Source organism: Hydra vulgaris, chromosome 13 (assembly GCF_038396675.1).
Source record: "Hydra vulgaris chromosome 13, alternate assembly HydraT2T_AEP".
Lineage (NCBI taxonomy): Eukaryota > Metazoa > Cnidaria > Hydrozoa > Anthoathecata > Hydridae > Hydra > Hydra vulgaris.
This window is the reverse complement of record NC_088932.1, coordinates 25,484,766-25,512,749: the sequence shown is the minus strand read 5'-3', so window position 1 is coordinate 25,512,749 and position 27,984 is coordinate 25,484,766. Positions and strand designations below refer to the sequence as shown.

Here is a 27,984-nt window from a genome sequence, read left to right as displayed (position 1 = left end):
AGAGTAAAAACATCAATAATTCATTTGGAAGTGAAATCGAAAAGTCTACAAAACAATAAAAAGCAGGTGATTTGCATATGTGAGACATATAGCTGTTTTTTCATCAAAAATAATTTTATGTTCATAAGGTGTGGTAAAAAAGAAAGAAAAAGAATTCACGGTTGGTTAAATTTTTTATGCTTTTAAATCATTTTTCGACTTAGCTAGAAAATACATATATTAATGAACAAATAAAACATTTTCAATAATATTCATCGTCAAACCATTGAACATTATTTAATAGTTTTTTTTGGGGTTTTTTTTTCAATATTTTTGTAAACCAATTTTTGTCGTCAGTTAGTAGTCAAAGTGTAAGTTACGATATTTTTTGTTTATTTTTTTGTTATAGTGAACTCATTGATTATAGCTTATCGCGTTATATAAAGCATTTATGTATTTTTATTTATAAATTAAAGTTTTCTGCATCATTACATTCAAACAACGGATATATGGATAAAAATTTAAAAAAATCAGACATTTAATAGGAACGATGATATTGTTTTTAAGCATGTTGCTGTTTATTCAATGAGATTAAACGTTTAAAATACTTTAAGAATAAAAAAGCCATACGTGGTCTTTTTGTTTGTCTTTTTTGAAGACGTCTGTTTTTGAAAACAACAAGGTTTTATAAATGTAAGTTTTGCGATAATCTATAAGGGCTACGAGCAGTATGTAAATAAAAAAGAAGATATGAACTTCAATGAAATAATATAATAATAATAATAATAATAATAATAATAGTAATAATAATAATAATAATAATAATAAAACCTTATTAATAAAAATTATGAAAACGAAATGATTGCTTTAAGAGTTGTTGTTTATTTAAAGTTATGAAAAGTTTTTATTTTTCATTTAATATTAAGATATTATTATTTTTTATTAATAAATTTGTAAATAATTGTTTTTTTACGTCCTATTTATATAACATAAGTTTATAGTTTTCTCGTATTTCATTGCATACTTGGATCTGTCACGCTTGGAATGTATTTAGTATGCATTATTTAGTTTAACCGAACGTTTTGTACAACGCTAAAACGCATATGATAAATCCGCGTAAATAAGTCCGAAAAGAACTTGTGCTTGATCTCTCAACCATTTTCTGTTCTTACGTTTGCTTTTAAATATATATATATATGATACATATTTATATATATATATATATATATATATATATATATATATATATATATATATATATATATATGTATATATATATACATATATATATAATATATATATATATATATATATATATATATATATATATATATATATATATATATATATATATATATATATATATATATATGTATATATATTATATTTATACTACATAGTTATATATATATATTTATGTATTATATATGTTTTTTTAATATATATATATATATATTTTGTATATATTTTTTTTATTTGTATGCACATATTTAGACTTTGCTATTATTAATTGTATTAACAACTTCTTGAAATTCATATTTAATTTAGCCTAATATTTTTTTTACATATTAAATTAATTTACAAACCCAATTTAAATAAATATTAAAATACTTTTATTTTATTTTAAAGAATGTCTGCTCAAACCTAAACTCTCAATAGATGTATGTACACTCCACTGCTTCTATCCCTATTTAAGTATGTCAATATATGTACACTCCACAGTGCTTATCTTTATTTAAGTCAGTATACTCTACTGGGACGACATCTAAATCAGTCGATTTATGTATGGATTGCTGCACTTATTTTATGAATTCTTTGAAAGATAAAAATAAATAATAAACATAATTATAAATAAACAACAATATTGAAAAACATAAAACTACTTAGAAATAAAACATTAAAATTAAAAATAAAAAATTTCTCAAATAAGGATTTGAACCCTAAACCCTGACAGTAATGCCTCAAAGAAAAACATCCATAGCACTACATCGATATATTGATGACGTGAAAAATTAGAGTATATTAACATTTTTTGCGTACAAATAAGATTTCTATTATTTTAACCTTATTTGTATGCGTGTACAATTAATGCTTTTTCTTTTTTATTAAATGAATATTAATTTTGAAGTTTTGATTTTATTTTACTTCTTTTAAGACCCAGGTTGGCATGCTTTTAAAGAGATTTTTTTTTATTATGCCCATTTTTTTTTTGTCTGTCCAATACCCAAGGGCTTAAGTAACCCCTAAAATTAATCTTTATAAAATAATTTTTGATATCCAGTGTCAGTTAATTATATAGAGCACAATTAAAGGGTTATTTTCAAAAAAAAGTTGTTCTAATTTGTCTATACTGTTGTCTATACTTTCAAAACTATTTAACAAGTTTTTATTAGAGCCTTGTTTTCCAGCCAGTTGGAAAGCAGCATCTGTTATCCTTATTTTCAAAAATTCTGGAGACCAATCTGACTCGCCTAACTACCTCTGATTAGTTTTCTTCCTATCATAAAGAAGGTTTTTGAGTCTTTAATTAAAAAACACTTAATCTTTCATCTTGAATCTAATAAATTATTTTCTGATCATCAAAATAAATTTTGATCTTTTCGTTCTACTTCTGATTTGTTAATGGTAATAACCGATGTTTTATTGTGCATTTGATAGATGTGGAGAGGCTAAGGTTATTGCTCTCGACATTTCTAAAGCCTTTGATAACGTCTGGAATGCTAGTCTTCTCCATAAGCTTTCTTCTTATGGTATATCAGGTTACATTTTGAAGATAATTGAATCCTTCCTTCTTAGTGGTAGTTTAAAATTTGTCCTTGAGGGACAGCACTCTTCATCATTTCCTGTAACTTCAGGGGTTCCTCAAGGTTTAATCCTTGGTCCTATATTTTTTTTAATTTATACTAAAGATCTCCCACAAATTCTCACATCTAAGGTGACATTGTTTGCTGATAATACTACCATTTATTCTTGTCTTGATAAGAAGCCAACATTTTCTGATTGCTTGTAGGGGGCATTTGTGCTTAAAAAGGATCTCATTTCTGCTACAGCATGGAGCTCTCAGTGAGTGGTAAACTTTAACTTAGATAAGACTCAATTTTATTCAGCTAATTGTTATTGCAACAAACTAGATCTTCCTATATTTATGAAAGGTACTCAATGAGTCATCTATCCTTCGTCTTATATGTTCAACTGTTACTTGTTATCTTGTTATCTACTGTTCTTGTTATCTACTTATCTTGTTATCAACTGTTACTTGTTATCTATCAACTGTTACCTGTTATCTTTCTTGGAAACCATATAACAAATCCATTGCAAAATTAGCATCTGCTAAGGTTACATATCTTTATCATGCTCACCACTTTCTTACTCCTGACTTTATTCTTTATCTCTATAAATCTCAAATCTGTCCTTGTATACTGTTGTCATATTAGAAGCAATGCAAAAATGCATTGTAAACATTGTATTATTGCTTCTCTTTCTCTTTTCTAATAATACTATAATGGGCACTGCTCTAAAGAGATTGCATCTCTTGTGCCATCTACTAAAATTCATTCTCATGTTACTTGTCATTCAATCAAGTCTCATCCTTTTACTGTGAGTGTGTCTAAGTGCTACAAAAATTCTTAATTGTCTAGTCTATAATCTTAAATTGATACTTATCTAAACAGGTATTTATAATATATATATTTTTTATATATGTATATATACATAAAAAAAAATATATATATTATAAATATATATATATATATATGTATATATACATACATATATATATATATATAATATATATATATATATATATATATATATATATATATATATATATATATATATATATATGTATATATATATATATGTATATATATATATATATATATATATATATATATATATATATATATATATATATATATATATATATATATATATATATAGTTTTTTTCCTAGAACTGATGTTCAAGGAAAAAAACTAGATGAATAAGAATTTTTCTAGATTAATGCAGGCATTTATAATATATATATATATATATATATATATAATATATATATATATATATATATATATATATATATATATATATATATATATATATATATATATATATATATATATATAGTTTTTTTCCTAGAACTGATGTTCAAGGAAAAAAACTAGATGAATAAGAATTTTTCTAGATTAATGCAGGCATTTATAATATATATATATATATATATATATATATATAATATATATATATATATATATATATATATATATATATATATATATATATATATATATATATATATATATATATATATAAATATATATATATATATATATATATATATATATATATATATATATATATATATATATATATATATATAGTTCTATAGTTTGTTGGCTTTAGGAAGAGCGGAAGGAAAAAAGTGATTCTTACGCCAACACATACGTCACTTTTAATTATTTTTGACTTTCGTCCAACATTTCCGTGTTGGACGAAAGTAAAAACCATTAATTTAATTACAAATTAATCGTTTTTTAAAAAAACCACAAAAACGCAAATTTAATTGACCAGAATGTTTTTAAAAACATTCTGAATGTTTTTATAACATTTTGAATGTTTTTAACAATATAAACAATGTTTTTATTTGTATTTTTTTTAATAAAATGTTTTTATTTTTATTTTTTTTAATAAAATGTTTTTATTTTTATTTTTTTTACTGTAAATCATGCGCGGAGTGTTGCTACATCGACTATCTTATAGCCTGACTCGCAAGGGAGTGCTGCTACATCGACTGACAAATAGCCTGACTCGCAAGGGAGTGCTGCTACATCGACTGACAAATAGCCTGACTCGCAAGGGAGTGCTGCTACATCGACTGACAAATAGCCTGACCCGCAAGGGAGTGCTGTTACATCGACTGAGGGTTTGGTTGGGGCAGGCAGTCTATCATTATTAAAAAAAAAAAATTCCGGTCTTGCATTTTTATTTTTAGTTTTTGTCAACTAAATATCGAAAAAACTTTCGGACTTCATCTATGGGTTCTATATATATATATAAATATATATATATATATATATATATATATATATATATATATATATATATATATATATATATATATATATATATAAAGTTTTTTCCATATTTTGTTGACAAAAAGTAAAAATTAAAATGCAAGACCGGAATTTTTTTTTTTAATAATGATAGACTGCCTGCCCCAACCAAACCCTCAGTCGATGTAGCAGCACTCCCTTGCGGGTCAGGCTATTTGTCAGTCGATGTAGCAGCACTCCCTTGCGAGTCAGGCTATTTGTCAGTCAATGTAGCAGCACTCCCTTGCGAGTCAGGCTATAAGATAGTCGATGTAGCAACACTCCGCGCATGATTTACAGTAAAAAAAATAAAAACATTTTATTAAAAAAAATAAAAATAAAAACATTTTATTAAAAAAAATAAAAATAAAAACATTTTATTAAAAAAAATAAAAATAAAAACATTGTTTATATTGTTAAAAACATTCAGAATGTTTTAAAAACATTCAGAATGTTTTAAAAACATTCAGAATGTTTTAAAAACATTCAGAATGTTTTTAAAAACATTCTGGTCAATTAAGTTTGCGTTTTTGTGGTTTTTTTATATAACAATTAATTTGTAATTAAATTAATGGTTTTGACTTTCGTCCAACACAAAAATGTTGGACGAAAGTCAAAAGTAATTAAAAGTGACGTATGTGTTGGCGTAAGAATCATTTTTTTTTCTTCAGCTCTTCCCAAAGCCAACAAACTATAGATCTATATATATAATATATATATATATATATATATATATATATATATATATATATATATATATATATATATATATATATATATATATATATATATATATATATATATATATATATGTGTGTATATGTATGTGTGTGTATATATATATATATATATATATATATATATATATATGTATGTGTGTATATATATATATATATATATATATATATATATATATATATATATATATATATATATATATATATATATATATATATATATATATATATATAACTCTTATATGTTGTCCGAAAGTTTTTTCCCTATTTTGTTGACAACAAATAAAAATTAAAATGCAAGACCAGAATTTTTTATTTATTTATTGGTAGACTGCCTGCCCCAACCATACCCTCAGTCGATGTAGCAGCTATCCCTTGCGGGTCAGTCTAAAAGATAGTAGATGTAGCAGCACTCTTTTGTGAATCAGGCTATTTGTCAGTCAATAGGTAGTCGATGTAAAAATAGAAACATTTTATTAAAAAAATAAAAATAAAATTGTTTATATTGTTAAAAACACTCAAAATGTTTTAAAAATATTCAGAATGTTTTTAAAAACATTCTGCTCAATTAACTTTGCTTTTTTGTGGTTTTTTTTAAAAACGATTAATTTGTAATTAAATTAGTGGCTTTGACTTTCGTCCAACACGCAAATGTTGGATGAAAGTCAAAAGTAATTAAGAGTAACGTATGTGTTATAAGAATCACTTTTTTCCTTCCATGCTTCCCAAATGCAACAAACTATATATATATATATATATATATATATATATATATATATATATATATATATATATATATATATATATATATATATATATATATATATATATATATATATATATATATATATATATATAAATATGTATATACAGTACTGTGAATAAGTTTTAGACCACTTACATTTTTTCAAAAAATCCTGGAGAATTCTACTCTAATATTTAAGTTTGCAGTTCTAAATTATAAACTTATTAAAACACATGTATTTTACACAAAATATGGAACAATTACAAACTTTTTAATGTCAAACCTCATAAAAAAACTCTTAATATTTACTATGTCCTTCTTTTATCTCAATCCCAGCCAATATTCGGCGGGGAATAGATTCATACAAATTAGTTATAAAATCCTGGGGTATGTTATGCCATTTTCTTTGAAGTTCTTCAAAACATTCTTCAGCATTTTGTGGAGCATGTTCAAACTTCTTTCTGTCCAGGTATTCCCAAATATGCTCAATTATATTCAAAACTGGACTCTGGGGAGGATAGTTCATCAATTCCAGTACTCCTTCCTCTGTCATTTCATTTAAATAATTTTTTGTCTCTCGGAAACAATGTTTTGGGTAATTAGCCTGCTGCAGAATAAAATTATGACCTATTAGTCTCATTCCAGATGATACAGCATGATGCCTTAAGATAACGTTAATGTTATCTTAAGGCACCATGCCTAAATATGACGTTCCCCAGTGAGTCACCCCCTATTTTGATCAAATCACCTACTCCAGATGAAGATAAATAGCCCCAAACTTGTAAAGAGCCTCTGTGTTTAATAGTAGGGTTTAAACACTTGAGCTGATAGGCTTCTTCAATTCTTCTTCAAGCATATTGGCGTCCTTTCGTTCCAAAAATTTCGAATTTGAACTCATCGGTGTACAGAACCCGATTAAACATTTCCTGGGCCCAATCTTTGTGTTGTTTTGCATATTAATTCGTTTTTCTTTATTGCCACACCGTAATAATGGTTTTTGAATTGCAACACAACCTCTTAATCCCGATTTAAGTAGGTGCCGTCGAATAAAAGAAGAGCTGACATTTTCCCCAGTTGATGTGTTAATGTGTTTTGCCAGCTCGGTTGATGCTTTTTTATATTTCTTAAAGATAGGGTTTTTTAATATTTATTGTCATCTTCAGCTTAGAAGGTTCACCACTTTTCTTTCTATCTTCAAGGGAGCCAGTTTTTCTGATTTCTGTAACAGCATTCTTCGAATATCCTGTTTTGGATGTAGTTGTTATGACACATCGTTTTAATAAGTAAACAAATCCCTAATGTTTCCTCATCAATTATGTTTATTTATTCAAAATAATATATTCTTTCAACTTTTTTAATATATTATTAAACTTAGGTGTGCTTTAAAAAAATTACATAGGAAAAAAATTGTAAATACGTCTAATTATACAAGTGGTCTAAAACTTATTCACAGTTCTGTACTGTATGTATATATATATATATATATATATATATATATATATATATATATATATATATATATATATATATATATATATATATATATATATATATATATATATATATATATATATATATATATATATATATATATATATATATATATATATATATATATATATATATATATATATAATATATATATATATATATAGGATTTTTTTCTCCTCTAAAAATAGTATAATTTACATTTTAAATTGACTGAAATATAGTTATTATTCGGTAAAGCTTTTAAAACCTTTACAAAAATTAAATTATTTAAAAATAATGTAATAAAATACTTTAAAAAAAACTTTAAATTTTATAGTTATGTTTAGAAATGTATGTATTCTGTCAGATTAAATTTACTCATTTTATCTATGTTTAATATCTATTTTGATTGCAAAATATTTATTTTGTTGCCACAACAATTTTGCAGTTTTTAAAAATGACCTCATATTACTATATGTTAAATAATATACTTTATGTTCAATAACTATTTTGATTAAAATTAAATACTATTTTTTTTTATTTAAAGATTTTAAGGTACTTAATTTAATATATTTTTATTTATAAAAAAATATATTAAATTAAGTACCTTAAAATCTTTATTAAGATTTACAAATATTAAATTTAAAGGTGATCATTTAAATATAAATAATTGTTAATAATTTTTTAAGAAACTTTAATATATTTACATGGAGAGAAAAAAACAAAGAGATAAACAAAGTTTAATCTAAATGATCTCAATAAAAAAACTTGTATTTAGAGATTCAATTTCTAACTGACACTATTAATAACAACAAAAATAATTATAATAATAACAGAAAATTATTATAACTATAATAAAAACATAAAGTATACTTTAAATAAGGTTAAAAACCTTGGATAAAGATGAGGTTTGATGCTGTCAGTAACACTAAACTAAAAAATCACCAAGTTAGACAAACAATATTCTGGTCTGAAGAATAATGAAAAAGAAGCTCTGCTAATATTTAGCAAACCATAAAAAACCCTAAAAACAGACTTTTGGATATACCAGATTTGAAAAACAATGGACATAAAAAATCTTCCATAGATAAGCTTGAGGATTTGATATTTTTGAAAGACTTGGTTGGAGTAAGAAAGTTCATTTTTAGGATAGAAGATGTTAAGTTCAGTAGAAAGGTTAAACACTACAACTAAATATTTTAGAAGATATGTTTATTATTAATTATTTCAGTTAAAATTAATTCTTTAATGCTTGCAGGCAACAGAGAGTAACAGAAAGAAAAAAATAACAAAGAAAATGCAATCAATGGAGTCTAATTATAAAAATGAACTCAGTTTTGGTACAAGTTCTGATTCATTTTTTAATTTAATTTTTTAGTCTAGTTGCTATTACTGAAAATAACCACCACGATTTAACAGTAAACTAGCAGCAGAATTTCCAATAAAAGTGTATGCTGGTAACATTGCTATTATGGTTATGATAATTGATGTTTCACCCAATTTTACGCAGAAGTGACAAGTGTTATTCCAGGGGTGTACCCTCCTTTTTTTTTTCCATTCGCTCTGCAGGTGACGAAAATGTGTTTTATTTCTAACTTGAATTGTCCGCTACAATAATTAGTAGTCCTGTATAATAATTTTTGGGGGACATTATTTCTTGGGTGATAACACTGAAGAAAAAAAGTTTAAATGTCTGACTACTAAAATATGACTAATAAAAAAACGGTTTAATTAAAAGTGAATTAGTTAATAAAAAAAAGTGAAGTGTAATAAGCTGTTAAAAAATATTGTAACTTTAGTTGCAAAGGGATATTGATAAAGAAATACCTTGAAATACAACTTTTAAAGATAGTCATTGTTGTTGTAGTCAATGTCTGTTTCGTGTTGTTTCTTTTTGTCAATCTTAACAAAGGTTTCATTATGTGGAGCAAAATAAGTTGAAAGCCAACTTACTTTGCTCCACATAATTATTTGGCTGAAAAAAATAGGGTTTTATCTGAATTAAAGTTCGCCAGCCACTGTAAGCCCCATGCTGCAGCAGAAGTGAGATCCTTTTCAAGCTCAAATACCTACTCCAAGCTATCAGAAATTGTTGGCTTCTTATCAAGACAAAAATAAAAGGTTGTATCATCAGCAAACAATGCCACCTTAAATGTGAGAATATCTGGAAGATTGTTAATGTAAATTAAAAAGAGTATGGGACCAAGGATTGAACCTTGAGGAACCCCTGAAGTTAGAGGATATGAAGAAGAGTGCTGTTCATCAAGGACAACTTTTATACTACGATTGGAAAGAAAGGGTTTAATAATCTTGAAGATGTTACCTGATACACCGTAAAAAGAAAGCTTTTGGAGGAGACCAGCATGCCAAACTTTATCAAAAGCTTTAGAAATGTCAAGAGCAATAGCCTTAACCTCAATTAAAGACTCAAACCTTAATTAAAGACTCAAAAACCTTGCTTATGATTGGTAAAAGACTATTGGGGCAGTAGTTAAACGAATAAGATGGCTCTCCAGAATTTTTGAAAATAGGGATAACAGATGCCGCTTTCCAACATGCCGGAAAACAAGACTCCGATAAGCACTTGTTAAATAGTTTTGAGAGTATAGACGACAGCTCCGGAGAATACTTATGCAATAATATAACAAGTATGTTGTCCGGACCACAAGCTGTAGAAGAGTCTAAGCAGGAAATCACTTTAGATACAGAAGCTGGAGTGATACAAATGTCAAGCTATGGATCAACCTGTTTGTCGGCAATGTAAGGTAGAATGCAACTAGTGGAATCAAGAGATAATATTGATGAAAAGTTCTTAGCAAACAATTCAGCTTTGTCTTTAGGTGAGGTGACAAAATCTGAGAAAGGCAAAAGTTGTTACTGACACTAGAGCCAAGCTATTCAGTGTGATATGCATTTAAGTCACCAACAACAACGATATTGGCAGATGGATAAAGAGAAAGGGCTTGGTCAATATGATCAAAAATAACATCAAAAAGAGTGCAGTCTTGATAAAGGAGAGTGATATAGAACAAAGAGAAAGGCATTAGAGTGATGTGGTGCTAAACGAAGGCACATAAAAGAAAAGTCTGTGGATTCAAACCTAGTTTTCCGACAAATGGGTGAATTCTTACGAATGTAAATGCCCAGGTCAAGCATGTAGGTATTGAAGTCTTTACAAATTAATGGAAAATAACCATCAACACTAAGATTGCAAGACGAGACAGCCGAACTCAAATTAGTCATGAAAAGAGTAATTAGGTCTGGTGAAATTTGTAAGAGATAAGGCTCAACAGAAGAAAAGCTACTCCAAAGACCATGAATATTAGTGAATGATAGGTTTGCAGAGCTTGGTGATGATGGTTTTTTATGTTTTATAGTTTTTGGTACTTTAGTCATTTTTAAATTTGTTAAAGAACTTAATTCAAAGCATAGATAGTACCCAGTACACTATTTAATAGCCTAAGCGATTGCCTGATTACTAACAATAAACCCTAAGCTGTAACGAATTTATAAATCTACCAATTTTTTTTATTATCAACCAGTTAAGCTGTCATTGATTTTCCTGCCAAATTTGTTTTTACTAAATTTGCAGACATTTTGAGCGCAACGTTTAGATTGTTATTTTTTCTGTGAACATCTGTGCACCCCTGTTTTTTCTAAAAAAATATAAAAAATTGTTACCCTATATATATATATATATATATATATATATATATATATATATATATATATATATATATATATATATATATATATATATATATATATATATAGTATGTATATATATATATATATATATATATATATATATATATATATATATATATATATATATATATATATATATATATATATATATATATATATATATATATATAGATATATATATATATATAGATATATAGATATATATAATTATAAAAGATTGTCAATCATTACTGTTGACTGTTTTATTTATTACTGTTGTTGAGTATATTTATAAAAATTATTTTAAAATATCTTATTTTTAAAAGTCAATTTTATTTGTCACTTATGAGGGTCATGGGTCAATTTATATATATATATATATATATTCCTCAAATAAATTTATACTCATTGAGAAATTTTAAGTTTTATTTAATAATCATTTGCTGTTCAGTTTTGGTTATATAAGGCGACTGACTTATTCAAATCTGTTTGCTTTTTTCAACAACAACAAATAGATTTTTTATTTTGCAAAAACAATTTACATTACTAATCTTATACCTTTGTCTCAGTAAATTATTTATATGCCAATATCTCTTGCAAATAGTGAGTAACCAGTCAATTAATTGTTTTATTTAAACTTTTAGCTGTATCTATTTAATCAAACTTATATTTTGGACACATTTCATAGCCAGGATTTTAACTTTTGATTGTGTTTCATTAGAAAATTTGCTTTTCAACTTGCATAATGGAGGAAAACAGTTTGTCATCTGAAAATTCTCAAGTTCCAGTCTCCTCAACAGATAATCAAAACTTGGAATCAAAAAATTCAGCTAAGCCTGCTGATAAAGTTGAAGCAAAAAAGTGTGGAAAATTACCATCGAAACCAGCTAAAAAACCACTTAGTCCTTCAAAACCATCTGTTTCTGCAGCTAAAAATGTAAAAAAGCCCTTATCAAAAACAGAAGTAGATACCAAAGTTATTCCAAAAACTTTGTCAAACGGACAAACAAAACATGAAGAAAAACCAAAACCTTCTCATGTTGTTCAAAAAGATGTGATTAGAAATAAAGCCACTTCTGTTTCATCAGCTAAAAAGACAACATCTGTATCAACTGTGATATCAACTAGTAAAGATAGTACAGTTGCAACTAAGGTATCAAAAGCATCTAATGAAGTTAAGCAAAATACTATTTCATCAAAGAAAGCAACAACAACTACAGATGGGGTACATGCAGCAACAAAGTCAACTCCAGAACCATCGAGCCATTCTCAAGAAAGTAAAGTAAATTCTAACAAATTAAGCAGTTCTTTACAACCTAAATCTGCAAAAAGTAAACCAGCTGTTGAAACTTCAAAAGATGCAAAGCCAGTTGCTTCAAAACAAATTAAATCTACTGTAACAGTTGTTGCTAAACCTGCACCAAAATCAACTGATATTAAACCAACTTCTGCTAAACCAAAACCTCCTGGTAAAGTGGCAGATAAACTCGGATCAGCTAAAGTTTCAACAGCTTCTAAACCATCTCCATCAGTAAAAGGTATTAAAAAGGTGCCACCTAAAGAAAAAGCATCAAATGTGTTAAAAGATGACTCTAACAAATTAGAATCAGAAATAAAAACAGAAATAATAAACGTTGTATCAGATAATCCCTTATTAGAAGTTTCTGAAAAACCTAATGATTATATGCAGGTTGAATCAGACAAAGTTGTTGTTGAATTGAAACCAAGTATTTTAAATGAAGTAAATAACTTGGATTCAGTTGAAAATGAACATATTGAAGAAAATGTGCATACTGAAAGTGAGCAGCATACAGAAGGTGTTGTGGAGAGTTTTATTGAGAATCATATACACCATGAAATACCTGCTGTCATTCCATTAGATGAGACACCTGCTATTGTTACAAGCTCTCTGACTGCTGAAGTAAAGGAATCAGTTGGTAAGTGATATTTAGTATAAAGTTTTTACATTGTTTTTTATATGCATTTTTGTGTCTAATATTAAAGTAATTGGTAATTTTTATTATAATCATCATCATTTTTTTTTTTGTCTACAAATGAGTTCTTATTTAAACTCCTCATAGCATGTGACAACATTCCTGTCACAGACCAACGAAATGTTTTCCAAGAAGTGTTCTCCTTTTCAATTCTCTACAAGTTACATAACAAGTGTTTAAACTAAATCTTGCTTTCTTGCCTGCTTGAAAATGGCATCTGTGGTTCTAATTTTGAAAAACTCTGAAAATTGTTTTGACTTCTTACTACTACAAAATTATTATTAGCCTTATTTTTGAGTTTTTAGTTAACAAAATTATAATATCTCATCTTAAATCCATCAACTTACTTTCTAACCATCAATGCAGGTTTTGATACTCCTGTTCTTCTGCTAACTTGTTAATATTGTAATAGAATACTTATCTTGTGCATTAGATTGAAGCTGTAAAGAAAGGGCTATTGCTTTTGACACATCAAAAGCTTTGAATAAAATATGGCATGCTGATTTTCTTCAAAAGCATGCTTCATATGGTGTATCATAAATTAAGTCATAACTTTCCAACTGCAGTATTAAAATTGTTCTTAATGGACTAAAATTACTTTCATTTCCAGTAATCTGGAAATGAAAGTAATTTTAGTTGGCTATGACAAAGTTAGATTCTTGGTCCTGTGCTTTTTCTCATCTATATTAATAATATTTCTAATAATCTTCTAATAATCTAAAGCATTTGCTGATGACACAACTTCATATAAACTTTTATTGTTTTTTGCTAATAATTGTTTGCAATATTGTTGATATTCCTATATTTATGAATGATAACACTTTTTACTTTTTTACTTCTTTGAATACCTTTCACTAGTGACAAGGGTTGTTATCTGTCAAATATGTCTGAGACATATTTTCTGCCGACATAAAATATAAAATATTTTAATATGTGGGACATATTAAAATATGTGGGACATATTTTAATATGTCCCACATATTTTCTATCAACATATTTTATCGTAATTTTATGTCTGAATTATTTTCTGCTGACATAAAATATGTCAGACATATTTTCTATCGACATATTTTGACATAATTTTATATCTGAATTATTTGCTGTTTGATATTCTTGAAGAAAAAAACAATCTAACAAATTTATTGCACATTTCAACTTAATTTACAGAGTTAAGTGAAAATAGTTTAACAAATTTGTTGCTTTTTTGCAATCAATTATGCTTCATAAAACTTTTACTTTAAACCCTATAAGCAAACATCAGTTGTTTCATAAAGGTCTTTTTCTGCCCTTTTTAGCGATGTATCATTTGATAGTACTTACTAATATTGGCATTTATTGACTTAATTATTGATTATGACTTATTTATTGATTATGACTAATATTGACATTGATAGTATTGACTAATATTGACATTTGATAGTATTGACTAATGTTGACTAGTATTGAGGCATCATTTGATAGTATTTGATAGTATTGATAAGTATTGATTAGTATTGGCGCTTTTCCTTATTAGAATGTAAAAACCATCTCAAGCTGAGTTTTTATTACTGAAAGTGGTTTTTATTAGTATGACTAAACTTAAAATTATTTCTTTGATTAAATTAATAATAATAAAAAAACTTTTTCAGTTATTTTTAATTATTAGTTGATCCTGAAAAAGATTTAATTATGAAAAATTGAATTCAAAAGATTCTATGAAAAAAACGGTTCACAGAATTTCAAAAAATTTTTGCCAAATTAAATTCATTTAAGCTGAAGAACTTGAAATATTTCACAAAAGTTATATTCAGCTCATTAAATTCATATTAAAAAGACTAACCGGTAATAATTTATAACTAATTACGAATGATATACTTTTAGTTATAATAGTTATGATTTATTTAACAATAAAATAATTGACAATTGCATTATAACAGCATAATTAACTGCCATAAACTTGCATAAAATGTTTTGAGTGAAATTTATGTTGGAATAAATATTTTTTTCGTTTTCCTTACGATTTAAAGTCAAAAATGGAGAGTAATTTATTGCGTGAATCAACTATTAGTTAAAAATAACTAAAAATGTTTTTTTTTAAATATTATTTTAATCAAGAGAATAATTTTAAGTTTAGTCATATTAATAAAAACCATTTTCAGTAATAAAAACTCAGCTTGAGATGGTTTTTACATTCTAATAAGGGAAATTGCCAATACTAATCCATACTAATCAATACTAACAAATACTATCAAATGATACATCGCTAAAAAGGGAAGAAAAAGACCTTTATGAAACAAAAGATATTTGCTGATAGGATTTAAAATAAAAGTTTTATGAAGCATAACACAGGTCAACAAAAACAAAATTTTTTTCTGGTGCCAAGAAAACAGTTTGTTTTTTATGTAGGGTTTCTTATTTTGATTTCAAATATGCAACTCATTTTTTACCATCACGTCGAGTTGTAAAGATATTTGGGTTCAAATCTTTAGAATTTGGGGTAAAGTCCCTAATATTGTCGAAAAAAAAGTTGTTCAAAAGTATGTCAACCTGAGTCTCAAAAGAAGCCTATTTTCATAGAGATTTTAAAGATGTTATTCGTTTGTAATAAAAATAAGTATTTTTTGTATTATTGCTGAAAAACATTTTGTTGACATTTTTTTAAGAGTCTTTAGCATTTTTTCAAATAAATTTTTTGCCAAAAAATTTTAAGGAAAAATTTTTATGTTTTCTAAAATCTCTATACTATCTTCTAAAATACGCTTTTTTTGAGACCCAAGTTGACATACTTTTGAACAACTTTTTTTTGACAATATTAAGGACTTAACCTCAAATATTAAAGATCTGAACCCAAATATCTTTACAACTTGACGTGATGGTAAAAAATGAGTTGCATATTTGAAATCAAAATGTGAAATGCAATCCAAAAAACAAATTGTTTGCTCGGCACCAGAAAAAAAAATTTTTTTTGTTGACCTTCAGTTATAATTGATTGCAAAAAAGCAACAAATTTGTTAAACTATTTTTACTTAACTCTGTAAGTTAAGTTGAAATGCACAATAAATTTGTTAGATTGATTTTTTCTTCAAGAATATCAAACAGCAAATAATTCAGATATAAAAAATATGTCCATAGAAAATGTCAAAATATGTCCATAGAAAATATATCTTACATATTTTATGTCGGCAGAAAATATGTCGACAGATCTGCCAGACATATTATGTCGTAACAACTCTGCTTGTGACCTCTTAGGTAAACTGCAATCTATTGCTAAGTTAAAATTGCAAAGTTAGCATCTAAAGTTGCTACTCTTTATTGTGCATCTTCTGGTTCCATTTTCTATCATGTTTGCTGCTCAGGTGAGCTTTTATTTTTTGTTCCATTAACCAAAACTCAATATTTCTTCAATCAAGTCATTAAGTTCGCTATGAAATTCTCTCTATTCTTCATTTTTTGTGACTCATACAATGTACAGCTTTTTTATTTCTTTACATTTTTTTTTTATTTTGTCTCCCTTTTAATATTTTTCTCAAGTTTCTGGATGTCACTATAGTCACTAAAAACCCAATTTCTGTTCAGAATATTTCAACCCAATAGCTCCTAAACATGTGACAAGCAAAGTCACTCTGTGGCCAATTAAATTGATCATTACATTTTTTTTATCATAAAGTATAAAGTTTTGGTTTTTATTTAGAAGGCTTGTAAAAATGCCATGAAATTAAAATTAAAATGAAGATAATGACTTAGCATATAACATAGCTGCTAAATGGAAAATATGATTGAACTTTGAATATTGGTGTTTAAAGCAAAATATGGGTTGTGTGGTTAACAAATATTTACTTAAAAAATAGATAGGAAAATTATATATTGTTTATTGTTATTTAATAAAAACAACTTGAGCTTGTTCAAACTTTTTTTAATAAAAAAAATCATTCAAAATGCTAAAAAAAATTGCAATTAAAAGTCATTGTTGTTATAAATACTAAATATAGTCGATAATATAATATATATATATATATATATATATATATATATATATATATATATATATATATATATATATATATATATATATATACATATATGCAGCCAACCTCCAACCATTATCACATCGTCATAATGTTGCTTCTCTTTCTCTTTTCTACCAATACTATAATTGGTACTGCTCTAAAGAGCTAGCGTCTCTTGTGCCATCTTCTAAAATTCATTCTCATCATTCTCATCTCAGCATTTCTCATCATTCAATTAAGTCTCATCCTTTTTCTTTGACTTTTATTCATCTAATTTTTTTCTCCGAACATCAGTTCTTTGGTATTTTTCTTCCTTCATCTTGCTTTCCTGATTCATATAATTTGCAGTCCTTTAAGTTGTCCATCAATCGTTATCTTGCTCTACAATCTTCATCTTTTCTCTTCCAGTAGCTTCCAACTTTAATTAGTGGTAGCTTGCAGCCTTGTTGGAAGCGAAGATGTTTAATATATATATATATATATATATATATATATATATATATATATATATATATATATATATATGTGTATATATATATATATATATATATATATATATTTATATATAATGCACATATAACATATATATGTCACATCAATATAATGACATAAAACATATAAGCCACATTTTAAAAAATAGTTTAAATTTATTCTAAAACAAAGTCAAACTTTTTATCTTACAATTACTAGTGTAATCTCAAGTGAGTTATTATCTCTTGTTCAATCAACTAAAACTCCATTTTGATGGCATAATATTTATGATGATTTAATGGAAGATTTTTTTTCTCAAAAATAAAAATACCTTTATTAAGATGTAGAGCTGTTACCCAAAAAATCATCAGTTATGTATAGTTTATTTAACATATTATTGTTTTTACAATGTACATTTTAATGTAAACAAAATAGCAAAAGTTCACTTTTGCTATTTTGTTATATATATTTATGTGTATATATATATATATATATATATATATATATATATATATATATATATATATATGTATATGTATGTATGTATGTATGTATATATATTTATATATGTGTATGTATATATATTTATATATATATATATATGCAGGGGCGGATCCAGCTTTTTTTAGTCTTTGAGATAGCTAACTTCCAGACATGAAGCAAACACCAAACATTTATATGTTTATACTTATGTCAAATAAGGATGCTTTTCAAATAATTGTGATGATTGGAGGCTGGGAACAAAAAAAACCCAAATTTTGTGCCCCCCCCTGCCCCAAACGTGAGAGCAACAAGTTGATGAAATATTTTTTGCATTTTTTTTAACTAGACTAATATTCATCGATAAATTTTAAATTTCATAGTAAAATATTTTAGCTTTTAAAAGTTATGACCATATAAAGTTTAAACCCCCCTCAATTTGAGGGGGTTATAAATTTTATATAGTCATTATTTTTGAACACTAAAAGATAATACTATGAAACTTAAAATTTATCGATGAATATAAGTCTAGTTGAGAACAGTACAAAAAATATTTTATCAACTTGTTGCTCTCACGTTTGGGGCAGGGGGGGGCACAAAATTTGGGGGTTTTTTGTTCCCAGCCTCCAATCATCGCAATTTTTTGCAAAGCATCCTTATTTGACATAAGTATAAACATATAAACATTTTGTTGTTTGCTCCATATCTGGAAGTTAGCTATCTCAAAGACTAAAAAAAGCTGGATCCGCCCCTGTATATATGTATGTGTATGTATATAGAACCCTTAGATGTTGTCTGAAAGTTTTTTCCATATTTTGTTGACAAAAAAAAAAAATTAAAATGCAAGACCGGAATTTTTTCTTTTAATAATGATAGACTGCCTGCCCCAACCAAACCCTCAGTCGATGTAGCAGCACTCACTTGCAGGTCAGGCTATTTGTCAGTCGATGTAGCAGCACTCCCTTGCGAGTCAGGCTATTTGTCAGTCGATGTAGCAGCACTCCCTTGCGAGTCAGGCTATTTGTCAGTCGATGTAGCAGCACTCCCTTGCGAGTCAGGCTATTTGTCAGTCGATGTAGCAGCACTCCCTTGCGAGTCAGGCTATAAGATAGTCGATGTAGCAACACTCCGCGCATGATTTACAGTAAAAAAAATAAAAATAAAAACATTTTATTAAAAAAAATAAAAATAAAAACATTGTTTATATTGTTAAAAACATTCAGAATGTTTTAAAAACATTCAGAATGTTTTTAAAAACATTCTGGTCAATTAAATTTGCGTTTTTGTGGTTTTTTTATATAACAATTAATTTGTAATTAAATTAATGGTTTTGACTTTCGTCCAACACGAAAATGTTGAACGAAAGTCAAAAGTAATTAAAAGTGACGTATGTGTTGGCGTAAGAATCACTTTTTTCCTTCCGCTCTTCCTAAAGCCAACAAACTATAGATCTATATATATATATATATATATATATATATATATATATATATATATATATATATATATATATATATATATATATATATGTATATATGTATATATGTATATATATATATTTTTTATAATTCACCTCCCCAAGGCCAAGAAGGCCACTACAGATGAGGAGGTTACTTGTGGTTATAACCCTCTCTCAACTCTTTAACTCCAAAATACGAACCTTGACGAACAAGGCCGCTGCGCGGAGAAACAAGTTGCGCGCGGTACTACCCGGGACGTGGCGGGAATCGCACTCAGACCCTCTCGCTTATGACGCGAGCGCTCTACCACTACACCACGACCGCATTATCTATATATATATTTATATATATATATATATATATATATATATATATATATATATATTTATATATATATATATATATATGTATATATATGTATATATATATATGTATATATATATATATATATATATATATATATATATATATATATATTATATATATATGTATATATATATATATATGTATATATATATATATATATATATATATATATATATGTATGTATATATATATGTATGTATATATATATATATATATGTATATATGTATATATGCGGTAGTGGTGTAGTGGTAAAGCGCTCGCTTCATAAGCGAGAGGTTCTGAGTTCGATACCCACCATGTCCCTGGTAGTACCGCGCTCAACTTGTTTCTCTGCGCAGCGGCCTTGTTTGTCAAGGTTCGTGTTTTGCAGTTATAGAGTTGGGAGAGGGTTATAAACCACTATTAAGTAGCCTCCTCATCTGTAGTGGCCTTCTCGGCCTTGAGGAGGTGAATAACAAAAAAAAAAATATATATATCATTCATTTTTTTCAACTTGTTTTTTTTATGTATATATATATGTATGTGTATATATATATGTATATATATATATATATATATATATATATATATATATATATAGATATATATATATATATATATATATATATATATATATTTATATATATATATATATATATATATATATATATAATATATATATATATATATATATATATATATATATATATATGTATATATGTATATATATATTTTTTTTTTATAATTCACCTCCCCAAGGCCGAGAAGGCCACTACAGATGAGGAGGTTACTTGTGGTTATAACCCTCTCTCAACTCTTTAACTCCAAAATACGAACCTTGACGAACAAGGCCGCTGCGCGGAGAAACAAGTTGAGCGCGGTACTACCAGGGACGTGGCGGGAATCGAACTCAGAACCTCTCGCTTATGAAGCGAGCGCTCTACCACTACACCACTACTGCATTTTATATATATATATATATATATATATATATATATATATATATATATATATATATATATATATATGTATGTATATATATATATATGTATATATGTATATATGCGGTAGTGGTGCAGTGGTAAAGCGGTAGTGGTGTAGTGGTAAAGCGCTCGCTTCATAAACGAGAGGTTCTGAGTTCGATACCCACCATATCCCTGGTAGTACCGCGCTTAACTTGTTTCTCTGCGCAGCGGCCTTGTTTGTCAAGGTTCGTGTTTTGGAGTTATAGAGTTGGGAGAGGGTTATAAACCACTATTAAGTAGCCTCCTCATCTGTAGTGGCCTTCTTGGCCTTGAGGAGGTGAATAACAAAAAAAAAAAAATATCATTCATTTTTTTCAACTTGTTTTTTTTTTTTTTTTTTCTAATTTATTCAAGCATAGCAAGGTTATTTATTCATTTAAAAATTACTTTTCAACATTTTTCTCACACTTTTTTGCTTGAAATTTTAGCACACTTATTATTTTATTAAATTTTAGGATCTAATTTAATTGATTTTATTTGTTACAACTGTTTATTTACATGTTAATGATTTTTTTAATATTATTTATGATTAGAAAGTTTAGTCTTAGTATAGTTATGTTAAACACATTTTAATTAAAAACAATAAACTTTTTTAAATTTGATTCAACTTTTTTATTAAGGGTGTTGATTAAATCCATTCAAAATAAGATAAGCAACAGTCTTACACAAAGCAAACTCAAAAAATTGCATGGAAACATTTCTTATAAATAAAAAAAATCAGCTATTCTTAGTATTATTTTTTTAATTTCTCTTTTTTGCCTCCACGTTATTTTTAAAGTGTCAGGTTATTTATTTTCATTAAGTTACAAGTTCATACTATGCTACAATTTCAAAAAGTGTTTTTTTTTTTATTAAAAAATGAAAAACTACTGCTGTAGGAGAAGTAAATTCTTATTCATTGTAGAGGTTAGAAAAACCGAATGTAAATTGTAAACAGGTGTAAACTGTCTACTTAGTTTTTAAAACAATTTGCCGTCAACAAAATATTATATTACATAAACATATTTGATTAACTTAAAAAGGAAAATTTTTTCCATCTTAGTTTTTGTTTTTTAATAAACCTATTAATGATTCCTAAATTGAATTATTATTGTGATATGTACTTTATTCTTTTAAAAGAATAAGAAATCTATTATACAGGGTAGGATATGCACACAAAAACGTGTGCATTTTTGTAAGCAAGAAAAAACTTCTATCACATAATTAAATTTCTATTTTTCTAACAAAAAGAGAAATTTAATTATGTGGTGTTTGATCATACAATTTTGAGATATATACTACATACTTTGTGTTGTCATGCCACATGCATTTTACATATAGCTAAAAATTAAAGTAAGATTTAACAAATTATCTCTTGAAAATGTTTAATGAGATATTCAGAGTTTAAGGGAACATCAATACTGACTGAAAACTCACTTGCCAATGTCTAACTAGTTTTATTAAATATGTTTAAAAACATAATATAAATTTTAATCATAAATTATACATACCAATTTTATATTTATATTATTAATTTCAGAATAATAATAATTATTATCATTATATATGTGTGCTATTTTAAGTTAGTCATCCTCCAAGTGAAGAGCATTTGGATGAAGAAAATGAAGAACAGATTGAAAATCGAAAGCAAAAGTTTTTGGATGTGACAAATCCAACAAGTTGTTTTGATGAAGCTTCTTCAAAACCTATATTTAGCACTTCGCTTGATGAACCGATGGATTCTGAAAATAAGGATCTTGAAGTTTTAAAATCTCATATTATTTCTGAATCTTCAGGTATAATTTTTTTTTTTAGTTACTTAACATTAAATTTAATATAAAAAATTTAAATTATTTTAATATAAATTTAAATTAATATAATATAAAAGTTTACTTATTCTATAATAAATTAAAAAAGAATTTATATTTAAAAATTAAATTGTTTTAATATAAAAAAATAAAGACATAAAAGGTAATTAAAATATAAATCTCAAGTATACATTTTTTTAATAATTTTTTTAAAAATATTATGTATTACATTAGGCACAGACTCCCTAAATGAGTTGTTTTATACTTCACACATTTACTATCTATTTTGCATGCATCTGGAAAGCCTAAAGTTTATTTTTCTTTCACTATATGCAATATCAAAGTTCCAATCTACAGTAGTGGCCGAAAAATAAGGCACGTCATAAAAAATAACTCAAATTTTGCAGTGTAAATTTTTTATTGAATAAACACAATAGAAAATGTAAAATAAATGAAAAAAACAGATAAAAATTGTCAAAAATTGTTAATATTCAATGAAATAATAGTTATAGCACCAAATTATAGCAAAAGTTTAAATGACATGAATGTTATAGTTCAATACTTTGTCGGATGTCTCTTATTATCATGGTTTGTATTCTTCTTGGCATACTATGTACTAATGTTTTACATGTACATATGTTGTATGGTATCATGGTTTAAACTCTTTATTTTATAAAAGTTAACTGAAGATCTTCTTTAACACAAGTCTTGATATGTTTACTTTTACTTTAATACTTTGTTTGTAATCTGATTGCTGTAATCTGATTGCTGTAATCTGATTTTTGTAATCTTTCTAGATTACTTTAGTCTTATTTTATAAGATTAAAGTAATCTAGAAATCTCAATTTTAATAATAATAATATTAAAAATAGTGTAAAACCTGTATTAGCTTATAAATATTTCTTTTATTTTTGTTAATGAATTATTAATATTTAAAGTATTATTTATTGTTTTATAATAACTCTAAAAAGAACATACTATTTTATAGAAAGTGTGAGTATTGAATAAACTCTACTGTACTATCTACATTACTCAAAACTTCAAACAAAAAATACTTCAAAACACATGATAAACACCAAAAGCAGCAACAAAAGTGTGACAAAAGACAAAACTCTTCAAAAACTCCTGAAGCAGAAGAAAAGACTAAAGACAAAACTTACATCTTTTTAGAAACAAGAGAACAATAAAGCAGAAGAACAAAAACTTCAAACGCTTCACTTTTTGAAACATCAAAAGAAGCAACTAAAAACAAAATTCTTAAACAAAATTAAAAAAAAAGTTTAAATCATGTTATTTAACAGTTTCACTTTCTATATTATCTAGAAATAATTGGAAATGAAAATTGGATCAAAAGAATAAAAGATGCTAATGATCAAGATGAGCAAGATGAGGCAAATTTGATGGGAAACACTATACTAAACCCTGAGCTTGTTGATTTAGCAAATTTTCAAAATAAAACATTGGAAATAAATAAACAAGAACTACTTGATTATCTTGATCAAAATGCTGCAAATCATAACGATGCAACAAATGAGGCAAATTACATTTTATCAGATAAAAATTGTGAAGAGGCTAGTGAAGAGATTTATTTAAATGTTGGTGAAAATGAAATGAAAAGTTGTAATAATAAGAACCTTATTGATGATCAGTATGACAAAGATGAATGTTGTAAAGATAATATTCGTGAAGATAATGTTGATGAATATGAAGGGCATAATGACAATAATAACAATAACCTATATGATAGTTATGTAGATAATAAAGATGCACATATTATGAAACCTGAAGATATTCATCATGTATGTATAGATGCAGTCAATGTTCATGAATCATGTGAAGATTCTGTTGATCATAATAATTTCAATATTAATGAAAATGGATCTGATTTATATGAAAATTCTGTTAATGTTCATGAATCATGTGAAGATTCTGTTGATCATAATAACTTCAATAATAATGAAAGTGGATCTGATTTATATGAAAATTCTGTTAATGTTCATGAATCATCTGAAGATTATGCAAATGATTCTTGTGTAGGTTCTGTTTATGTTCAAAATTTGTTTGAAGATTCTGTTCAGATATCATGCGAAGATTATGTTCATAACTCATGTGAAGATTCATGCGTACATGATATTACTCATAATTCAAGCAAAGATATAATTGATAATGATTTATGTAAAGATAATAAAAACTCCTGTGTTGGTTCTAATTATGTGTATGATTCGTTTAAAGATTCTGATATGGTTCATGAAATATGTGAAGATATGCTAAATAGTGATAAAAGCTCCTTGGTATTAAATAGCTTAGTATCTACAAATGACGGTTCTTATGAAAATGCAAGCTTAGTTGAGAAAACAGAATTTATTGAAGCATCGGTTTTAATTGATAAAGATAGTGAAGTTGAAAATAAAAATGATTGTCAGTTGACTGATGATTCAGATAATCCAACTTTAGAAAATAATTTCAAAAATACATTTGACAATGTTTCTAGAAGAGAGATTAGTCTCGATCATTTTCATTTGGGTAGTGATGAGCTTGAAAAAAGAGATCAAAATCTTGTTAGTTGTTGTGACTGTAGAGATGAGATTGAACAAGTTGATATTAACAGTTTCAATAAATTTCACTACTCAGACACTCAATACCTTGATGATAACTGTAATGTTTTGGAGAAAAATGTTATAAATGAGATTTTATGTGACACAAAACTTCGCACCAAAGAACCTTCAGAAATAATATTCACAAAAGAACCTTTAGAAATTTACAATGATTTTTCAGTTGTGGATACTAGACTTTGCGACGAAAATCAATCAGAATGCGCTAATAATGAAGATTTTCAACCTAATATCACTAGTTCTGATGAGTCATTGGCTGATGAAAATAGTAAGTATGCATCAGTCTTTCATTTTAACGTTAATGAAAATCAATTTGATTTATCAAGTCATGAAAATTGTTTGTCAAATGAAATTCACGATAAGATCTTTCCAGAAACAAAGAAGGACGTTTTTCATGAATATGAAAAACAGAGCTTTGAAGCAGATGAGAATCAATTAGAGAAAGATTTATCTGATGAAAGTGAGTAAAAGATAAAAAAAGATTAAACATGTTCTAGAAAACATGATACCAAGATTAATCTGTTATGAAATCCTTTTGAATTCGTTATGCAATCTTTTGTCATTTGAACATTATCATCTTGAAGAGAAATTTGTTCATTTAGTTTGCAGTCAAAAAATATCAACTTCATTATAAATATTGGGTTATTGAATTTAAATTTTATAAATTATTTCAACTTTTTTTTTAAGGTATTAAAAATTTGAATAAAGAGATTTTACTGGATTTAACTGCTTAAAAAAATCTTATTTTGCTGAATTTTTGTTTTATTGCTTTTTTCTTAAAGGACCACTTTTGTTGCTATTTTTGTAATGTTTTTTTTAATAAGCAATTTTAAAGCTTTTTCATTTGTTTAACTTGCTTTTTATTTTCTTTATTTAAAAATTTTCGTTTTTTTTTTGGTTTTGTAGATAATTGCTATAAATATATATATATATATATATATATATATATATATATATATATATATAATATATATATATATATATATATATATATATTGTTTGCACAGTCAATGCTTATTGTATGTAAAAGATTTTATTATTTTTCACGAAAACAATGCTTTAGAAAATATTTACTTATTTTAAACGATTTTAAAAGTATTACTAGTAATATAGTACTGAAGATATGATAATTATCTTAATATTTAAAATATTTTATGTGATACACACCCCTGCTGAACCAGGTTTAAATGAGATTGGGTTGTGCCATACCTTTTTAATATAGTTAGAACCAAACTATTAAGGGAAAGTTAGTGTGAAAAATCATAATACTCTTCTTTAAAAAATATTTGGACTTATACAACGATTGTAACAGGTCCAAGACATTCGCGTTTCTCTAATCGTTCACGAGATCCACCTGAGGGAGGCAACCAAGCATTTCCTCAAAAATATGACCATTCGTTAGTTGCCCCGCTCAGATAAGTTTAAAAAACAGTATAAGGGGCGCCATTGTCCAGCACCTATTTCGACCCCTTCGTATTTAATCCTTGTTAAATTTATGAGTTTATAAACGAATAATTAATTTGTTTAATAATACTGGAAGAAAAAAATAACTTGATCTAATCAAATGCGCTTAATTTGCAAAAAAAAAAAAACCATACAAAAATTGTACAATTGTTTCGACAAACTGTAGCTCATCATATGATCAAACTTAATTGAGCATATTTTCATTTTATTTTTTTCAATTTTTAAGACTGAAGTATAATTGAATCGGTGAATGTTAAAAGGGCGAAGTCCAACTATGAAAACTTTCGGGAAACTAAAAAAAACTGCTTTTTCCCCGTAGTAAATTTTTGTTTATGGTTTAATAAATTTTTTTTTGAGGAGGAAGCGTTTCACATTCAAAAAAAAAATTATTGAACAATTAACAAAAGTTTACTACGGGGGGAAATGCAGTTTTTTTTTAGTTTTCCGAAAGTTATTAATTAGGCTTTGTTTGGAAAAAATAGCTTGTAATATAAATATTAAACTCTGTTAAGTCATGTATGCATTATTTTTTTAAATGATTGTCCTGAGCTATGAACACTTAGGTCGCCGAGATTAGGCAGAAAAAAAATAAAATTTAGTGTTAAAGTACTATAACTTGTTTCCAGTCCAAGTAAAACTGCTATACTTAAACTGT

The 27,984-nt window shown here is 26.2% G+C and overlaps 1 protein-coding gene across 4 annotated transcripts; it reads left to right on the top strand.

Annotated features, from left to right (window-relative positions):
- On the top strand, positions 1–26,745 carry LOC100211556 (protein PF3D7_1417600). Of its 4 annotated transcripts, none has more exons than XM_065816522.1 (4): positions 1–160; positions 12,426–13,641; positions 23,029–23,241; positions 24,577–26,745. In XM_065816522.1, exons 2-4 carry the CDS (start codon positions 12,450–12,452, stop codon positions 26,331–26,333), a joined length of 3,162 nt encoding a protein of 1,053 aa, XP_065672594.1. In that variant the 5' UTR covers positions 1–160; positions 12,426–12,449; the 3' UTR covers positions 26,334–26,745. The 4 variants fall into 4 exon arrangements, with proteins under 4 accessions (XP_065672594.1, XP_065672595.1, XP_065672593.1 ...); XM_065816523.1 differs by lacking the exon at positions 1–160 and adding an exon at positions 237–350; XM_065816521.1 differs by lacking the exon at positions 1–160 and adding an exon at positions 535–672.
- The last annotated feature ends 1,239 nt before the right edge of the window (positions 26,746–27,984 follow it).